The sequence below is a fragment of the Rana temporaria genome, chromosome 1 (genome assembly GCF_905171775.1).
Source record: "Rana temporaria chromosome 1, aRanTem1.1, whole genome shotgun sequence".
NCBI classification, from domain to species: domain Eukaryota; kingdom Metazoa; phylum Chordata; class Amphibia; order Anura; family Ranidae; genus Rana; species Rana temporaria.
In genome coordinates this window covers 244,449,497-244,467,595 of record NC_053489.1, presented here as the reverse complement: position 1 = coordinate 244,467,595, position 18,099 = coordinate 244,449,497, and the positions used below count along the sequence as shown (strand labels likewise).

Genomic DNA, 18,099 nt, shown 5'->3' with positions numbered 1-18,099 from the left:
TGAACTTTCTGCACTAGGTATATGTAAAAAAAAAATAACCAATTTTTTTAAATTTATGTCCACTGAACGATTTATCGGTCATTACATGATGGCACTATCGTTTGCGCTCACGACCGAACATTCGTTTTTCGAAAGTTCGTTCGGACGATTTTTGCTGGAGTGTATGGCTAGCATTAGGCTGAATGAACTTAGGCTCCATTCACACTAATGCTTTTTTTGATGCATTTTGCAGGGAAATTTTTTAACATGGTTTCCTATGAAACATGTTCACATCAATGCTTTTTTGTGCCTCTGCGTTTTTGGAAAGGGTCTGGGACTTTTTTTCCCCTGCAAAAAGCAGCGTTTTGCATGTAATAGAATTCAATGGACCCGCATCCAAAATGTAAGTACCGCGTTTTTACATATTTTTTAGCCTGTTTATAGCTGGTTGTTAAAGGAAATGTGAAAAAAAAATTGCAGTGCTTTTTGCGGTGCTTGCTGCATTTTACGTGCGTTTTTACCACAATTTGCATTTTATTTTATTTTTTTAGCCAGCAATTTTTTATTTTTTCACATTTCCTTTAACAACCAGCTATAAACAGGTTAAAAACTAAATAAAAAAACATGCAAGGGGTTAACAGGCTGTTTTTTTTTTTTTAATAGAACAAAGTACATTAAAAAAAAAAAAAAGGGGGAAACAAAAACGCAATACATATACATGCATATTAATAAAGCAGGTTAGCATCAAAACATCTATTCATGGGACATGGGAATTCATCATACTCACAGAAAATCATGTCCAAATACAGTACACATCAGAAGTTCAGTTAGGAGGGCCTTACATCTCTGCATTCGCTCATTTGCATGAGGGACTCTGTAAACCTCAAGTGAGTCTGCAATAATGCATCTCACATTCACCAAGGGTGATGGAGTTCCTAAGTGGCCTTTGTGTGAAAAGTAATAAACACTGAGGAGCCTTGCAGCTTCACCTTGGCCAGAAACGCACCAAAAATCGCAGAGATCTATATAGATATATGGTCATAGTATCAGATCATGGGTGAAAAGTGAATACACAAATAGTTACAAGTAGAAAGTATATATATAAAGAGAAAAAGATAAAAAGAGAGAGGAAAAAAAAGAAGAGATAATCATCAGCAAACAAACCCAAGAGCACTTACCTCTTTCTATAGTAGTATAATAGTAGCTGGTGCAGCACATACTATGAGCCTGACTGTGCAGCTAAAGAGTGTTTGGACTTACCTTGTAACTGTGTAAGGGTATCCACCCATCCGACCAGGTGTATAATCAATATGGGAGTGTTTTTTAATGGTTCAAGTTCGATTTTTTAATTTACTATTTAAACTCAACATGGGCGCCATAGATATGCGGTTTTCCCTTGGCCTCCTGATGCATCGAGACTCCCCGGCACACAGGGGCGCCCTGATGCTTTATCGCATCTCAGGGCCAATATTTTTGGTCTACAGTGCACCTCCGCCTGCTGTGTGACAGCCTATGCGCCGCCCGGCACATGCGCATATGTCTCTATCCATCAAACAAGCACAGAGTACCCATCTGTTGTGTAGGCGGCTCTGTCGGGCGGCTGGACGTCGCTTAAAGCGGGGTTCCCATTACATGTTTAAATTTTTAGAAATATCACCTTTCATCTCGCGTTATACATCTCTCTATACACTTACTATTTACAAAAAACCCGCCGTTCCGCCAAGTTATTTAAAACGAATAGTTTATATTCCTCTCTGCTGAGAGTTCTCATTTGCTTGTGGGCATTGTGAAGCCCACAAGGAATGACTAGTTGAAAGGGCCGCGCCTCCCGCCCCATTCTCGTGCGTCCGCAATAGACCCGCAGCGCCGGGCCTTCAAACACTTGGGTTGCCATCACAACGAGCGGCGGCGGCAAAAGTGCACGCTGTTGTGATAGCAACCCATAAACATCAACAAGCCGGGAGACACAGGGGAAGTGCACGGCATCCTGGGAGCCGAGGAAGCTGACGTCAGGATCCGAGGTGAATAGGAAGGCAGATTTCGTGGGACGGCATAGCAACAAGCATTTCGAGGTGAGTAAAAACATTTTTTTTTTTCAGGTCTAAGCTACAATATAAAGCAAAGTTATATTTTTGATGGAACCTCCACTTTAAGCCGAGAGATCGCTCATGCGATACCATGAACAGGTGATCGCTCGGCCTCATTTATTCAAATGGACACAGCAATCACCACTCTACAAAACACTCCCATTTATTGATTATACACCTGGTCGGATGGGTGGATACCCTTACACAGCTCCTTATAAACAGGGGAAGTCCAAACACTCTATATTTGTCCAGTAAGGCTCGGTTCAGTATGCTTTGCTCCAGCTATGCGTATACTGCTTTAGAAAGCGGTGAGTGCTCTTGGGTTTGTTTACTGGTGATTTTTTTCTTTTTCCTCTATTGTTCTATTTTTTTTGCTAATTTTACAAACCCAGAGACATGATATCTTTGCTCATTTGTCAAAGAACTTCTCTTTGGATTACTATACAATAGCAAGAGACTACACCGCATAGCTGTGTGTGTGTGTGTGTGTATATATATGTGTGTATATGTATGTATGTATGTATATATATATGTATGTGTGTGTATATATATATATATATATATATATATATATATAATATTTCTTTTTTTGCCCATTACTTGCTACTTCTAAATCCCTCTCTCCTCTCATGTGTATGATGAATCGCCATGTCCCACAAATAGATGTTTTGCTGCTCACCTGCTGTATTCATTTACATTTATTCATTCATTCTCTAGCATTTATGTGTGGGTGTGTGTTTTTTTTTTATTTTTTTTTTCTCTTTTTATGTACATTTTAACCACTTAAGACCCGGACCTTTAGGCAGCTAAAGGACCCCGCCAGGTTTTGCGATTCGGCACTGTGTCGCTTTAACAGACAATTGTGCGATGTGGCTCCCAAACAAAATTGGCTTTTTTTTTTTTTCACAAATCGAGCTTTCTTTTGGTGGTATTTGATCACCTCTGCGGTTTTTATTTTTTGCGCTATAAACAAAAATAGAGCGACAATTTAGAAAAAATGCAATATTTTTTGCTATAATAAATATATAAAAAAAACTTTTTTTTTTTTTTTCCTCAGTTTAGGCCGAAACGTATTCTTCTACCTATTTTTGGTAAAAAAAAAAATCGCAATAAGCGTTTATCGGTTGTTTGCGCAAAATTTATAGCATTTACAAAATAGGGGGTAGTTTAATTGCATTTTTATGCGACATTATGGCGGACACTTCGGACAATTTTGACACATTTTTGGGACCATTGTCATTTTCACAGCAAAAAATGCATTGTTTACTGTGAAAATGGCAATTGCAGTTTGGGAGTTACCCACAAGGGGGCGCTGAAGGGGTTATGTATGACCTCATGTCTGTTTCTAACTGTAGGGGGGTGTGGCTGTGACGTCATCGATTGTGTATCCCTATAAAAAGGATCACATGATCGCTGCCACAGTGAAGAACGGGGAAGCTGTGTTTACATACAGCTCTCCCCGTTCTTCAGCAACGGGACCGATCGCGGGACTCCAGCGGCGATAGGGTCCCGGAGCTTTTGGACCGGGTCGCGGGCGCGCGCCTGCGACCCACGGCTGGGTACTAGCACAGGACGTACCTGTACGTGCATGTGTTATTCTGCCAACGTAAATGTGCAGGAGGCGTTCCTTAAGTGGTAAAGAACAAACAGCCTGTTAAAAACCCCTGAAGAAGGAATTGAATACCTACACCTCCCATCGTGTTGAAATACATTGTTTTTAGGTGCATTTTTCTATGTGTGTGTGTGTGTGTGTCACTACCTCCCCCCCCCCCGGGGGTGTATGATGCAGAAGTAAAGGAATGTCCGCAACAGGTGTCTTTTTCTGTGCTCTTTATTACCCAGCCGGGTAAAAACAATAAAACTTGTGGTGAAGAAGGTAGAGTTGAAGGAAGAAGGAGAATGGCAAATTCAGGCGTAGTATTAGGGAAACAGTCCTGCTCCCACGTGTAACACTTCTTGCGCCACTCCTGCTTTAGTGGAATAGCGTACCTGGACAGGCCTCTCTCACTGACCTGGCAGCCAGAGTATCGCTCGAACCTTTTGGGAAAAGTCTCTGCCACCAACTCTCCTGGAATTGATTCAGTAAGAAACCTCAGGCCCTCCTGATTGTGATCTCGGAGATAAACCTCCTTAGTAGAATTATGCCTGGATCTCCTTCAAGTTGCCTTCAGGTACTGACTGACAGGTGACCAGCCTCTCAGTGTCCGGATACCTCGATCCCCGATGGATTTTCGAGACTCTATTGGATCGCCAGCCTCTCATTGGCTCTCCTCAGATGGACTCCCCACCGAACGGCTATACCACTTGGGATCTAAAGAATTGGGAACCCAGTCGTCCACTGGGCTCCCTGCCACGACCTAGATGTTGCAGACCAGCATGGTCGCGAAACCAGGAACTTTGCGTGGCACGCACGCCCCGGCCTGGTAGGCCATAACGCCGGGGGGGCCGTGGTGCAGACACCCTAAAAGTGAATGCCGCACTTGAAGAAAAAGACCCAGAACTAATGGCGTCTGCCCGATAAATACCCTCCCCCATCATGCACAGCGAGGCTCAACCCTCCTGATTGGCTGCTGGGGAAGAGCACCCAAACCTTGACTCCACTGCTGCCATCTACTGCACTGGGGTGGGAAGTACACCCCAGCACAACAGCATGAGCCCACAGCACAGGCAAGCTGAGACAGAGACCCAATTTGAACATTTTAATCAGATCAGAGTTTAACTACACTCTAATGTCCCTCTAAATTTTTATAGCACTGGTACTTTGAAGTAACCAGGCGCTACATATGTATATTTAATACATTTTTACGATATTACTCCTTTCCATTCAGGTTCACTTTCCTTGCCCATAAAATTCATGGGGCATCCTATTTTCAAAATGTTCTCTTTATTTGGGATGTGGTAGGGATTAGCAGTTATGCAGTCCTGATTGGTTTCTCTTCGTAGTCTCTTTCTTAAAAAATGGATGTCTTTGTACTGCTATGATTTCACCACACTTCTCAATTATGCCATCAATAAGATGGTGGAATGAGCGCTTGAGAATGCTGGGCTGAGGACCACAATGGTACTCATGGACCAGTGCTTAGACTAGTTGGATTAGAGGAGGAAGCACTAAGCTTTGAAATGTAGAATGGACAACTAAAGCCCCGTACCAAAAAAAAAAAAGTGTATGTCATTCTGTCTGACCAGAAGCCAGCAGAAACCAATGGCAGAGAGCACTGATCAGGGTGTTCGGGGGCGGTGGGCCATTCCCCATCAGAACACAACAGCTCAGCAGGGGAGATCGCTAACCTTGCATGGTTAGTACAGCGGCTTCAACCAGAGCTGACTTTTTTCCGAATTATTATTTATTTTTTTTATAATTTGAATAGCGTGTACCCGGCTTAGATATGCATTTGTCAATAAAGATGTGATGTGTTTACATTAGATAAGGAGACCTTATGACTATAGGAGGAGTGGTCCCATCAACTCTCTCATAATCTGACTTGCCTGGTATGTTGAGATGCCTTCTTCTGACGCATTTATAGAACATTGAGGGTTGGTTCACACCACAAAAACGCACTCCAGATCCATTTCTGAATGCGCGTTTTTGGCTTGTTTTTGATTTATTTTAAAGCGTTTCCGGACGCATTTCAGATTGTGTGTGTGTGTGTGTGTGTGTGTGTGTGTGTGTGTTGCTGTACTGGAGTCCAGTAAGTTTTTGATGTGCTCCAATGCATTCCAGTGCGTCTTTGATGTTCTAAAAAAATAAATAAAAAAATCCAGACCTGGAACTGACCACACTGGGCTGAACTATGCCGTTGGAAACCATATAACCATAAACCATATAACCTACTTTCCATGCGTTTTTTGATGCCGAAAAAAAAACAAAAAACACACTGGACTGCACCTGGTGTCAACTGGCCCTGAATCAAACGGGCAGATTTTGCCAGTTTTCTGTGAATGGATATGTCAGATAATTATTATCAATACTATAACTTTGTATTTTCTGGTAACATGAATCCAGGGACTGACGAGCTTAATAAAAGCACATTACTTGAATTAAAGAACTGCTGCATGTCCACGTGCTGTTTTATTATTTTTGAGGCACTGAACTCATCCTGTGTTGTAGAGAAAACCTTATTGGTGACTAGACCTTGAAATTGGTTGTTAAGCAGGCACACGGTGCAAATTTCTTTCTTGCAACCACAGGTTTTAAGGCTCCTATAGCCAGTAGTGATAATCACAAGAGTATCTGGCAGGCTGGTTGTACCCAAGTTGATCGATTGATCAACTTGTTACATTCAGCCTGCCCATTAACGTTTCGAACCGTAAATGGTGGGCCTTGGACCTTATACACAATAGCATAGATCACAAATGCGGTACTCATGTACCGTATTTATCGACGTATACCGCGCACTTTTTTGCCCTGAATATCAGGGCAAAATCGTGGATTTGCGCAATATACGCCGATACCCGCTTCCCACGCTGAGTTTAAACCACTGCGCCGGCATATACCGAGCGCAGGACACTCGGGTATAGTCGGGCAGGCTCGACTCCTCTCGCGGTCACGTCCTGGACGTACAGGACGTGACCGTGAGAGGAGCCGAGCCTGCCAGACTATACCCGAGTGTACTGTGCTCGGTATATGCCGGCGCAGTGGTTCAAACTCAGCGGGGAGGACACCGCAAAAGGACGCCGGACCTGACGAGGAGGACACCACCGACGCCACAGACGGACGTGACGAGGCCGCCGATGGACGCCGCGCAAGACACCAAAACTGTAAGTACTAAAATCCTTTTTTTCTTTACAGGAATGCGGGTCCACTTTAGCAATACCCCGATAAATACGGTAACCAAAAGTGCACTACATCAGTGGTTCTCAACCTCAGTCCTTAGTTACCCAAAACGGTCCATGTTTTGGGAACTTCCCTTCGATAAAATAGCTTGTATCAATACCATGTACTGTATTTATTGGCGTATAACACTCACTTTTTTACCCTGAAAATAGAGGGTAAACTGTACCTGCGTGTTATACGCAGGGGGCTGTGGAAAGTTTTTTTCCTGAAACTTCCCTCTTAAAGTTAGGGTGCGTGTTATACACCTGTGCGTGTTATACGCCGATAAATACGGTATTTGATTTTGATTTAAAGCAGCTGTGCAAAGTAAAGGAAAACTTGAAAACATGGCCTGTTGGAGGTACTTGAGGACTGAGGTTGAGAACCACTGCACTACTTTGATTGTTTTAGGTGACTCTGTGTATGTAATAAACATGCACTTAATTTTTACTCATATCTTGAAGAAAATGGCAACAAGCCTTGCTAATGTTATTAAATTGAATTTGTTTATTAAAAAAAGAAAGTGAATAGTTAAGTGTACTGTATGTAAACCCTAATGATGAACTGCTCTTGTGTGCTCCCTTATGGTCTGTTTAAATTTATTTTCTTATCTATTCAATACATGAACAAAAAATGTTAATCCTGTTGTAAATGCAGTGCAATTCTTCGTTCTGTAAACTCTGAAGTTATATCTCATGAAGTATTATCAGTTTGCTCACTTTTGCTGCTCACTTTTTTTTACTGTGGACTACAAAGAGCCTCCCTCATTTTATGGACAAGAGGAGAGGAGGAGGTGTTTAATAGTCCTAATGCACTTCCTGTTCTAGGGTCACAAAGCTGATCCTCCAATAGATAAAAAGATGTCAGACACACTCTAATCTTGGCTCTTCTTGTTGTATTTATTTGACTAATCAGCAAAGTGACTTCATACATCACGTGTCTATCCAAAAACCAACCTTCTTTGTGTTTCATCACTCTCGGCTTGCTCACAAGATAAAGCATAGCTCCCAACTGCCCCTGATTTTGAGGGACTGTCCCTGATTTGGAACAAAGTCCCTATTTCCCTCTCATTTTGGTCTAATCTATATAGTTGTATACAGGGGTGTATTTAGGTTTTGTGCCGCCCTAGGCCTGGTGAAGCTTGCGCACCCCCTACTTTATATGTGACGCACCCCTTCCTTTTTAAGACCCGCCCTGTCATTTTCATGGGAGGACAGAGGGACAGGATGGGATGAGGACAGAGAGACAGATCATCTTTTAATTTGGGGGGAGAGGGTGGTATGGGGATATGTGCTGGGGAGTGATTTGAGAGGGAAGAAGATATGTGCTAGGGGGGGGGGGGGGGGGGAATCAGACCTAGGCCATAATACATCACTGGTTGTATATAAAATGCACTTTTTATTTTTTTAAGTGTTTCCTAGTGCTAAACCTTTCATCCAAATTCTAAATTGTTGCATTTGTAAATTTTCAAAAGCCAATATAAAGGAATAGTAGTGGTAAAATAAGGAACTGGTGGGTTTAACTAAACATTGTTTGTATAATTCTCCTTTAAAGCGGAGTTCCACCCTAAAAACAAGCTTTTTATTAACCGCTTGCCTTTTAATGTATATGGCTGTTAACTAGGTAGATTTCGTAATCTGCCTAGTTCCTAGTCTGCGGTGGTTCAACTTCCTGTCCTAAGACCCCATTGCCTCCTGGGAAATAATGACACTCATTTCCCAGGAGTCTCTGGGCATTACTGTGCCTAAAAATCCCAGCATGCACCTCTCCCTGAAAACCAGGAAGACACAGGAACTGGGCTTCTCTTGCCCAAAGCTAACATGGAAATGGCCACAAGATCGCTAAGCAGCTATCAGGTAAGTGTTTACACTGTTTTATGTACCGATTTGTGTGTGTGGGTTTTTTTTTTTTTTTTTTTTTTTTTTTTAATTGTAAGAGAATATTGAATGTAATGTATTGTGGATTAGGAAAAAAAAAACTAGGCTTGGAATCCCACTTTATAGAGCACGGCAGGGGGTGTGTCATATGCCTACATACTTTTGTTTATGGGTGTCCCTCATTCCATCTCAAATTTGGGAGGTATGAAAGTCCTATCTTTCCCCTAGCCTAGTGAGCAAGCTGGGAGTGGTGAAATGCATCAAGAAAAGTCGTTTTTTGGGTGGAGACATGACGTATGCAGTAATTTTACTAAGACCCCTTTCACACTAGGGCTGTGGCCGCGTTGGCACGTAAACATTAGTTTTAATGGCGCTTTACCACTGTTTCGCTTTTTGGCTGCTAGGGGCGCTTTTAACACGAAAAAGGGGTTAAAAACTCCAGTTTTGCAGAACTTTTAAGGCGCTTTGAAAGCGCTGCCCATTCATTTCTATGGGCAGGGGAATATTGGGAGCACTGTATACAGCGCTATATATTGAGTTTAGGCCAACCCTTGGCTTCAAAAGTGGCGCAAAAAAAAAGTCAATAGTTGCACTCAGGAGCTTGGCATCATGTGACCTGGAGCATTGTTGGTGGCTGCACTGGTGAAGAGAAGCACAGCATCATGGCGGATGATCTGGTGTTAGGACTAGCCAGTTCTAACATCTATGGGCTTAATGTCCAAAAAGGAAAAGGGATGTGGCTGGCGGGCTGTTGTAGAAGAAACAAGCAGGCTTTTTTTGCCCCCTCCTTTTATATGAAGCACCTACAGTTTGAATATGTTGGGGCAAAGGCTTGAGTATAAAGTGTGGCTGGACAGGTCAGCAAAGAAAGTTATGGCAGCTTCGTCCAAGTCCACTGACCTTTTATACCAGGCCTTGCTTGGTATTTCCTCCTTCAGCCAAAAGTAGTTGACATGGCAGAGCATGTCCCTAGTAGTTTCCGAGGTTGCAGTTCCTGCCACCCTGTGAATGCGATAAATCTTGATTGCATTGCAGCAGAGTATTGAAAAGTGGTGTGAGAGTATAAAGCGGGTCCGGACCCACAATGGCCTCCAGTGACTTTTAGGTCAGGCTGGGTATCGCCAGCTACACTTTCCTTGCAATCATGCCTGTGGCCGCCTCCACTTTTTTTTGTACTTTCTGCTGCTAATCCTCTGTGCACTGGGCAGTAGCCTCTTCCAGAATTCTATGCAACCATCTCTCCTTATATCCATTTAGGAAGGACCTAACTGGACCTGATTTTTTTTTTTTCCCCTGTTAGCAACACTTAGGCCCCTTTCACACTGGGGCGGGAGGTGCCGCGGCGCTATACCGTCGGAATTCGACCGCTAGCGGTGCAGTATTAACCCCCGCTAGTGGCCGATAAAGGGTTAATACCGCCTGCAATGCGCCTCTGCAGAGTCTCATTGCGGGCGGTATTACCACGGTTGCCCATTGTTTTAAATGGGAAGGAGCGGTATACATACCGCTCCTCTCACCACTCCAAAGATGCTGCTTGCAGGAGATTTTTTATCTCTCCTGCCAGCGCATCGCCTCAGTGTTTAAAGCCCTCGGGCAGGAGTTTTTCAGGCGCTGTACCGCTTGAAAAACTCCTCAGTGTGAAAGGGGTCTTACAGTTTGTCTGCTTTTTTCAGACTGGACAGTGAAAGGAGAAGCAGCAGACTGATCTGACGTATCTCTCTACTAATCGGCTTGCTCAGCATGCAGGCACAAACGAATGAATTACAATGCCGCTGTGTAATAGAGCTTAATGAAATGTCACTTGTAAATGGAATTTAATGAAATGTCACTTGCAAAGCAACTAGATAATCGGCACTGTTTCCTTTCAGCACACACCAGTGATCATCTCCGCTGCTGGAGTGAATGTGCCCTTATCCTTTTTGCCCCCTTTCACCTATTTTAACCAATACCCATAACTCCCAACGTTTTGAGATGGGAATGAGGGACACCTATTGGAAAAAGTATCAAGGCATAGGCCCACACCCCCTTAAAGGAGAATTGTAAAAAATAAATTATAAGGTAAACCTGTGTGTGTTGGGAGGGGGCGGCAAATGTCTGTGTTGGTACAAGTGTGAACCCAGGCTCACGGTTCTAGAATTCCATGGGACCGTCTCCATTTGTCACCAACCTCCATAAGTCTGTAATGCGCAGGCAAAGCCAGTGTGAACACTTGCCTTACTGGATGTAAATGGAGTAGAAACGCAGTCATCAAATCATGGAGGTATAGGGTGGGTTAGGTTGAGTCGGGTCAAAATAAGCACATTTTGTTTTAAAGTGCAGTGGTTTTTTTTTTGTTTTGTTTTTTAATGAATACATAAATGCATCCGTTAGGCTTTTATATCTGCCTAGAGATCAGTTTTAAGAAACTGCCATGTTACCCAAAAAATTTGCATTGGGATTTATTTTACTGCTGGTTTTTAACATTCCTTTTATCCTATAAATGCGCATTAAGTGTCTATGCCAAAGAGCTGTTATCAAGCATGAGACATAAGGACCCCCAGGCTGCAGTGTACTGTGGGAATGGCACACCTGTTATTGAGACATACAGGTTTGTCAAGTAGGAGACCCGAGAGAGATGGCAATCTGTGTGCGAGAAAGTGATCGGAATAGTCCCCACCATGAAAGAGTGCAGTTAAGTCAAGGCCTTCAGGAGACGGCTTGGCACAGGCATATCTTTGTCACTTTCACAGATAACTTGGCAGAAAGTGCTCTGTGTACTGCCAGTGTATCCACTCCTATTGAACATATAGGGCTCGCCTTTCACTGCACCCTCTGCAATTCCCTATAACTGACTGCAGCTCTGTTTTGTACTATGTCAACATGGATTCAATCTGTTCATTATATTTCTACCGCAAAACAAATTGCACAATAGTTTAGACATGTGTTTTTTCGGAAATCCTATAGCAAGGCTTGTGGCCTGCATGGAAAATGTTGAGACAGAGTAAAGAATATGATCACTATGTAATCCCAAAAATCTTAACCAACAACACGGTTGTTCTGGTTTCATGTCACAAAGTGTTTGTCACCGAACTGATTATATAAGGAAAATATATATGCCTAGGCAGAGGTAAAAACCTCATGTTAAAGCAATCGGCAAGCCAGTGGTGGCTGGTGGTAATTTTTGTTTTGGGAGGGGGCGGGAAACCGTTTTGGCACTTAAGGGTGGGGGGGTGGTGGGGAGCAAATAAGCAAAATTGCACTTTTTAGGGTAAACTCTGCTTTAATGTGGAACTTTACTTTCTCAATCGACACTATTTGTAATCCTTTTGCTGCTAGCCTTAGTAAATGGATAGGAAAGTATATCCTATTTATTTTAGTGTGTGTGTGTGTGTGTGTGTGTGTGTGTGTGTGTGTATGTGTATATGTATGTATGTATGTGTATATGTATATATATATATATATATATATATATATATATATATATATATATATATATATATATATATATATATATATATATATATATATATATATATATATATAGATATATATATATATTGTGACGGTATCGGTATGATATCCCCGTCAACGTTCCCTTCTTCCCATAACGAAAATCACCCCAATATTCCACGAGGAGGGATATCCCTGGAATCGCCCAGAAAGCCACACATGAGACCAGCTTACTGCTTGAACAACACAGACTTTAATGTTATAACACACAGCTTATATGTCATTTCCAAAACTGTTACAATGACAAATCTCCGCCCCCCTCACACTGGGGCTTCCATACAGATGAGTAGGTAGACACGACGGGGCCGATGCTGAAACACATTTTCTTTAGACAATGACATCAATGACGCTGAGCACTAGCTGTACTGAATACATCAACCAGACCGCTCGACCCCGCATATAGAGAGATAATTACCACAATGAAGCAATCAGAATAATTAACACAAGCCACTTAAACCCAGCTCTCCTTCACACAACACAATAGATCAATTAACCTTTAGAAATAGTGAGGGGACATTAGCACATCAATAACCTGGCTAGCAGGGAGCAGTAAACTGAGACCTATAGGCAAATGTATCACATATATATATATTATATATATATATATATATACACTATACATAAATAAATAAATAAATTCCTTCATGGATTCCAGGCCTAAAATTAATAGTCTGCTCGTGTTTTTTTTTTTTAAGTGTATTTTGTGCGTGTACTCGAGAGAGGAGCCGGACTGCAGGAGTTGGGAGTAGGCAGGCCTCCCCCAGAGGCAATCTGCCACCTTTCTCCATGCCCCGGGTGGCAATGGCAGGTGTGTGAGGGGGTCCTCCCACATAGCCCGCCCTACCCCTGCTCCGCTTTGAAGCCCAACGGGGCAGAGGGACTCCCTACAAGGGAGTGAGAGGATCTAGCCCGCTCAACCAGCCCCGTTAGTCCTTCACCTCTTTCTTTTTAGAGACCGCGTGGTCAAAGTGCGTGCATGTTAACCCAATTTCGAGTGCGTGTAAGTGTGGTGTTTTTTGTGGGAGGGGGGTGGGCGTACTAAGCGCAGGCTTACCTCGCATAGCACACCCACCGGGAGCCGGGCTGAGACCACCAAACTCAATTCACATGTAGCCGAGACCGGGATAGTCTGCTCTTAAGATGGCTGCAGCCAGAAATTCGAGGGGCTGTTTTTCAAAGTGATTTCTCAGAAAAATGTAACTGTGCCCTGACATACTGGCACAAATGTATACAGCCTTGTTGATCTAAATGCCACCGCTTCTCCCTCCTGGGATCGGTGTGCATACCACCACCAGGAAGTTCAAGGCAGGATAACAGATAAAGGGTAATATTGGCAGATTTGATGATGAGACGGTGATCGATTTGGATGGGTCATCAAATATCCCAAAGTGCTTATTGACCTTTAGGCTGGGTTCACACTATTGCCGCATGCGGCTCACGGCAGGTGTCCGGTGCGTCCCCATTACCGTTTCAGGTCCGATTTCGGCCCAAATGTTTGGGCTGATTTCGGACCTGAAATTGACCAAAAGACACAGGACCCCTGTGCAAATTCGCACCGGAGCCACAGTGAAGATATGTGAACCAGCTCCATAGAGAGCAGGTCACAATCTCCTACCATGCGAATTGGATGCAGGGAAACGCCACATCCAATTTGCATAGATGGAAACCCAGCCGTATTAATTTAGAGGTCACTGGAGCATTGGTAAGTGTGCACTTCTCACGGTGGTGGTGGTATTTGGTGCTTTATTAGAAGATCACGGTATATGATGTGTGGTATACCATGTTTGTTTATGGACTTTTTTTTGGTTGATTTCAATGTATGGTGTTGAGGTTGTCAAAGCGTTTAGGATTAGTTATAATAGTATTTCACCATATGGAGGCAGTTTTATTGTTTACTTCATAAGGGACCAGGTGCCTCTTTACGTTTTTTATTATATGGTTGTAATAAGTTGCCTGTGTGACTCAAAGCCGTGACCTTGCCCAGAACAGTTCTGGTGTCCTTTTTGGGAAATCTATGTGGGCAAGGTATATTACATATGCTGTAAGACATTTATGCCTATAGTCCTCGTGAAGCCTTTAAAGCAACTCTAGTTTAGGAATGTTAAACACTTAATGGGAGTTTTCATTGTCACTTTAAACAAGCTATCAGGCTTTCATCAAGTTTCAAGTAGTGCTGAAGCTTACTGAAAGCCCGCTGACAGTTTGTTTAAAGTGACAGCCAGCACTCTTATTTATCATCCACAAACTGGAGCTGAAGGCACGTTAAGACACTGTCATCTTGCCCAGTCAGCAAAAAGTGGCAAGGGGCCTCCCTTGACTTACTGATGCCTTGCCAACACTCCCCCCCCAGTGTTCCTACCTCCATAGAAGCTGGCAATATTACCTGGTGTTTCTGAATAGGGATGAACTTGGGTTTGGCTCAAGCCCAAGTTCAGACTAAACCCAGATAGAAGCTTTCACTCTCATTCACTAAACTATGGCCAGGGCAGCTGCACATATGCAAGGAGTGGGAGACGTTTGTGACACCATTGACCTAATATGGCCACAATGTCAAAAGCATCCCATTTGGTCAATGACATTAACCCAATATGGCCATGTTGTCATATTAAGGTAATAATGTCCCAACCCTTTGTGTGTGCAGTTGTGAGGTGGGAAATGCCCTGACCAGATTGATTGGGTGGGAGAGACAGCTTCTTGATGGGTTTAGCCCAAGATCGGCTCTACATCCGAATATGAGCAACCATGTGATCTTCTCCCATGTGATGGTGCTTGAGTGTTGCAGCTGATAGCCATGCTGAGCGGTGTGCCATGACAGAGGGAGTGATGTCACTGCTTCTGCTAGCATCTGACACTAGCCAACACTGCTGTTTTTTAGTGACAGAGGACGGAGTGGCGAGAGTGCTGCCAAGGAGAATATCAATGGTTCTGAGAGGCCCTTTGCATACAGATGCTCCAAACATGTACAAGAACTTGCTGCAGCAGATGTTACCACAACGTGAAGATTTTTCTGTTTCAATAGTATTTATTTGGTGGTTACAAGAAGATAACATTCAGTACAGGCACTACACTAAAGTTAGTGGGGAATGGGAGAGTTAAGTTTTGTTTTTGTTTTTTTGCTCCCATTCATGATTTACTAAATTTGGGCTGCTGTCATTCCGGAACTGTCCTGTGGGTCAGTCTGCGTTCCAGGGGTGCGATCCCACCCCTGGGCGACAGTTGGCGCTAGAGAGGTTCTGGCAGAGCCACTTTTCCCCAGCAGCCAATTAGAGGAGTTTTTCCCTCGCTGGGCATGCTGGGGAGGGGTATATCTGTGGCAGACGCCATTGATTCTGGTCTTCTTCGCGGGGTCCAAGTTCCAGGTGCAGCATCCACCTTTGGGGTGCGCGCATCCATGGACCCCGCCACCATGGCCTACCTGGCCGGAGTTGCGCACCATGCGGAGCTCCATCCTGATGTTGAAAGGGGCCCCAGCGACTTGCTGGGTCCTGAACTTTTCTAGGAAGATCCTAGGCTGAAGGCTGCGCGTGGGGAATCGGCTCAGGGAGAACCCAGAGAGAGGTTATCCAGGAGTTCTGAACGAACCATCGGGAGTCTGGTTACCGAGATACTGACAGGTACAGTGCAGCTGTCTACCGGTAACTCTAACTGAATTGACTGGGAGGATTCGCTCGATCCAACCATTGCTCATTGAATTTCTAAGCCTGTGGCAGAGGCCTGTTTCCTTCCAGCGATCTACAAGTGACACTTCGGCTGCCAGGCTAGTGGCAGAAGCCTGTCCGGGGGCACTTCACCCACTCTGGCTAGAGTGGCGACGAACTGATTTCACTGTTACTGAGAGCAGGTTTGCTCTCTTCATATCGAAGGCCTGATACTTCCGTTCTTCTTATGCTTCATCAACCTTTCCTATCCTACCTCATGTTGATGTTGGGCCTTGGAATAAAGCATTCAAGAAAATCCATTTGATGACTGGACATTCGCTCACTGCTATCACCCCTAGACACACTGCAGGGTAACTCAATACGCCGATCCCAAAACAATCAGCGCTCCTTCGGGGGTAGTGCTACATAAGTAATAACTAACCATAACCCTTAAAAAAAATATATCATTTAATAATAAACACTCAATGCAAAATAATTATTAATAATAGTAATTTACTTTTTTGTTCAGATTTGGGATTATTATTATTATTATTATTATTATTATTATTATTATTAATCATTTTTATGGCTGATGGTCAGCAAGTCTTGTACGCCCACACTTGGAAGTACCACCACTGCGACTTAAGGAAAAACACATGACTAACCTGCCACTTTAATGATGTAGAAACTTGATTTTTGTTTTTTACCTCTATCCAAACTAATAGTGAAAAAATAAGTAACGCTAAATTACTCGTGTGTGTGTGTGTAACTCCAATAAAGTGCAAAGATAAACCTAAAAATAAAATAAAGACTACTTCATACGCGGTACAATTTAAAGTATCGCTATAAGCATAACAATGTGACAATTCAAATTATCAGTGTAACAATATCACCCTGTGACAAGTGAAATCCTACATTCAATAAAAAGTTCATAAGCATAATGAAATTCATCTAAAAAGAGTTAATCCAGTATAAACGTTTCTGATCTTCCACCATACCAACAAGTGCCAGTGATTCCACTCCCTTTGGATAACACACTCACCAGATATTTATGCCTTACACTCTCGTGCTTGGAAAAAATCGCTTTGAACCACACAGATAGGGTTAGCTGATCTCCGTTATCCAGCGGCAAGCATGTAAATAGGATCTCTCCACATGTAAAAAAAGAGTGCTCCAGATATCGTTTTATTAAACCGGTTTTGCAATATTACACTATGTGAAAAACTTCAACCATTACACTCACCACTTCAAAGCCAGCAAGTAAAATCACAGCAAATGGCTCTTGGAGAAAACGTCTGTAGTAGTGTATAGTGTGGTCATGACGGACCCGAGGTGTATGGATTGTGTATAGTGTGGTCATGACAGACCCGAGGTATATGGATTGGATATCACTCTCACCCGCTCCTCTAGCTCGAACCGTTATTCTCTGATCTGGTGCCCAGCGTGAAGTGCTTACAAATGGTTGCCGTTTAGCCACGCCCCGACATGTTTCGTCATACGGACTTATTCATAGGACTCCGTTACAAAAATGTGCACAGAAAACGCACAAATGGTGTGTTTCCCTTAATTTCTATGGGAATAAAAGCACGCCAAAAAAACATCAAATCTGCCCAATTTTTGAATTGCAAAAAAAGCTCCAGAAATGTTTTGAGCTTCAGGTGTTTGGCTTTGGGCAGCTTGGAATGGAGATGTGAACCAACACAATTGAGGATTTTCTTTTTCTCCTCCAGCGTTTTGGAGCTTTAAGCTACAAAACGCTGAGGTGTGAATGGGGCCTGACAGTCGCTGTTTAGCCACACTCTGAAAAAGTGATCCTCTGTGGATTTGCTATTTTTAAAGCATGGGCAAGTGTGAGCCTAGCCCAAAGGCTTCAAGGACGCTCCCCGAAGCTGTAGTATTTGCAGATATTTTACAAAGACTTCCTACACACGGTTCTGCAGACTCATTTAGAAGCTCAGTTTGAGTCGGTGACAAACGATCCCTTTAGCAGTGTTCTCAAACTTTTTTTTTTTTTTTTTTTCTTTTTCAGCCAAGGCACCCTGTTCTAAAATGTAAAAACGAAACTAATTGTTTTACAGAACACCGTAACATCCACAAACATAGGACACCCAACATTAGAAGTGATTTAGGCTGGATTCACACTTGTGCGGTGCGAATTCCAGCTCTGTTATCTCTGCAAAAAGATAAGGGAGCTGTTCAGCAGATCATCTCCGCTT

At 43.2% G+C, this 18,099-nt stretch overlaps 1 protein-coding gene across 2 annotated transcripts in view; it reads left to right on the top strand.

Annotated features, from left to right (window-relative positions):
• Positions 1-2,304: 2,304 nt before the first annotated feature.
• Positions 2,305-18,099, top strand: part of NDRG2 (NDRG family member 2) — a 91,601-nt gene continuing 75,806 nt past the window's right edge. Inside the window, exon 1 of one of the 2 annotated variants that reach the window (XM_040352394.1) lies at positions 2,305-2,374. In XM_040352394.1, coding sequence (XP_040208328.1) covers positions 2,335-2,374 — 40 coding nt within the window. In that variant the 5' untranslated portion in view covers positions 2,305-2,334. The remainder of the gene's footprint in view (positions 2,375-18,099) is intronic. The other variant, XM_040352411.1, reaches the window with a different exon arrangement.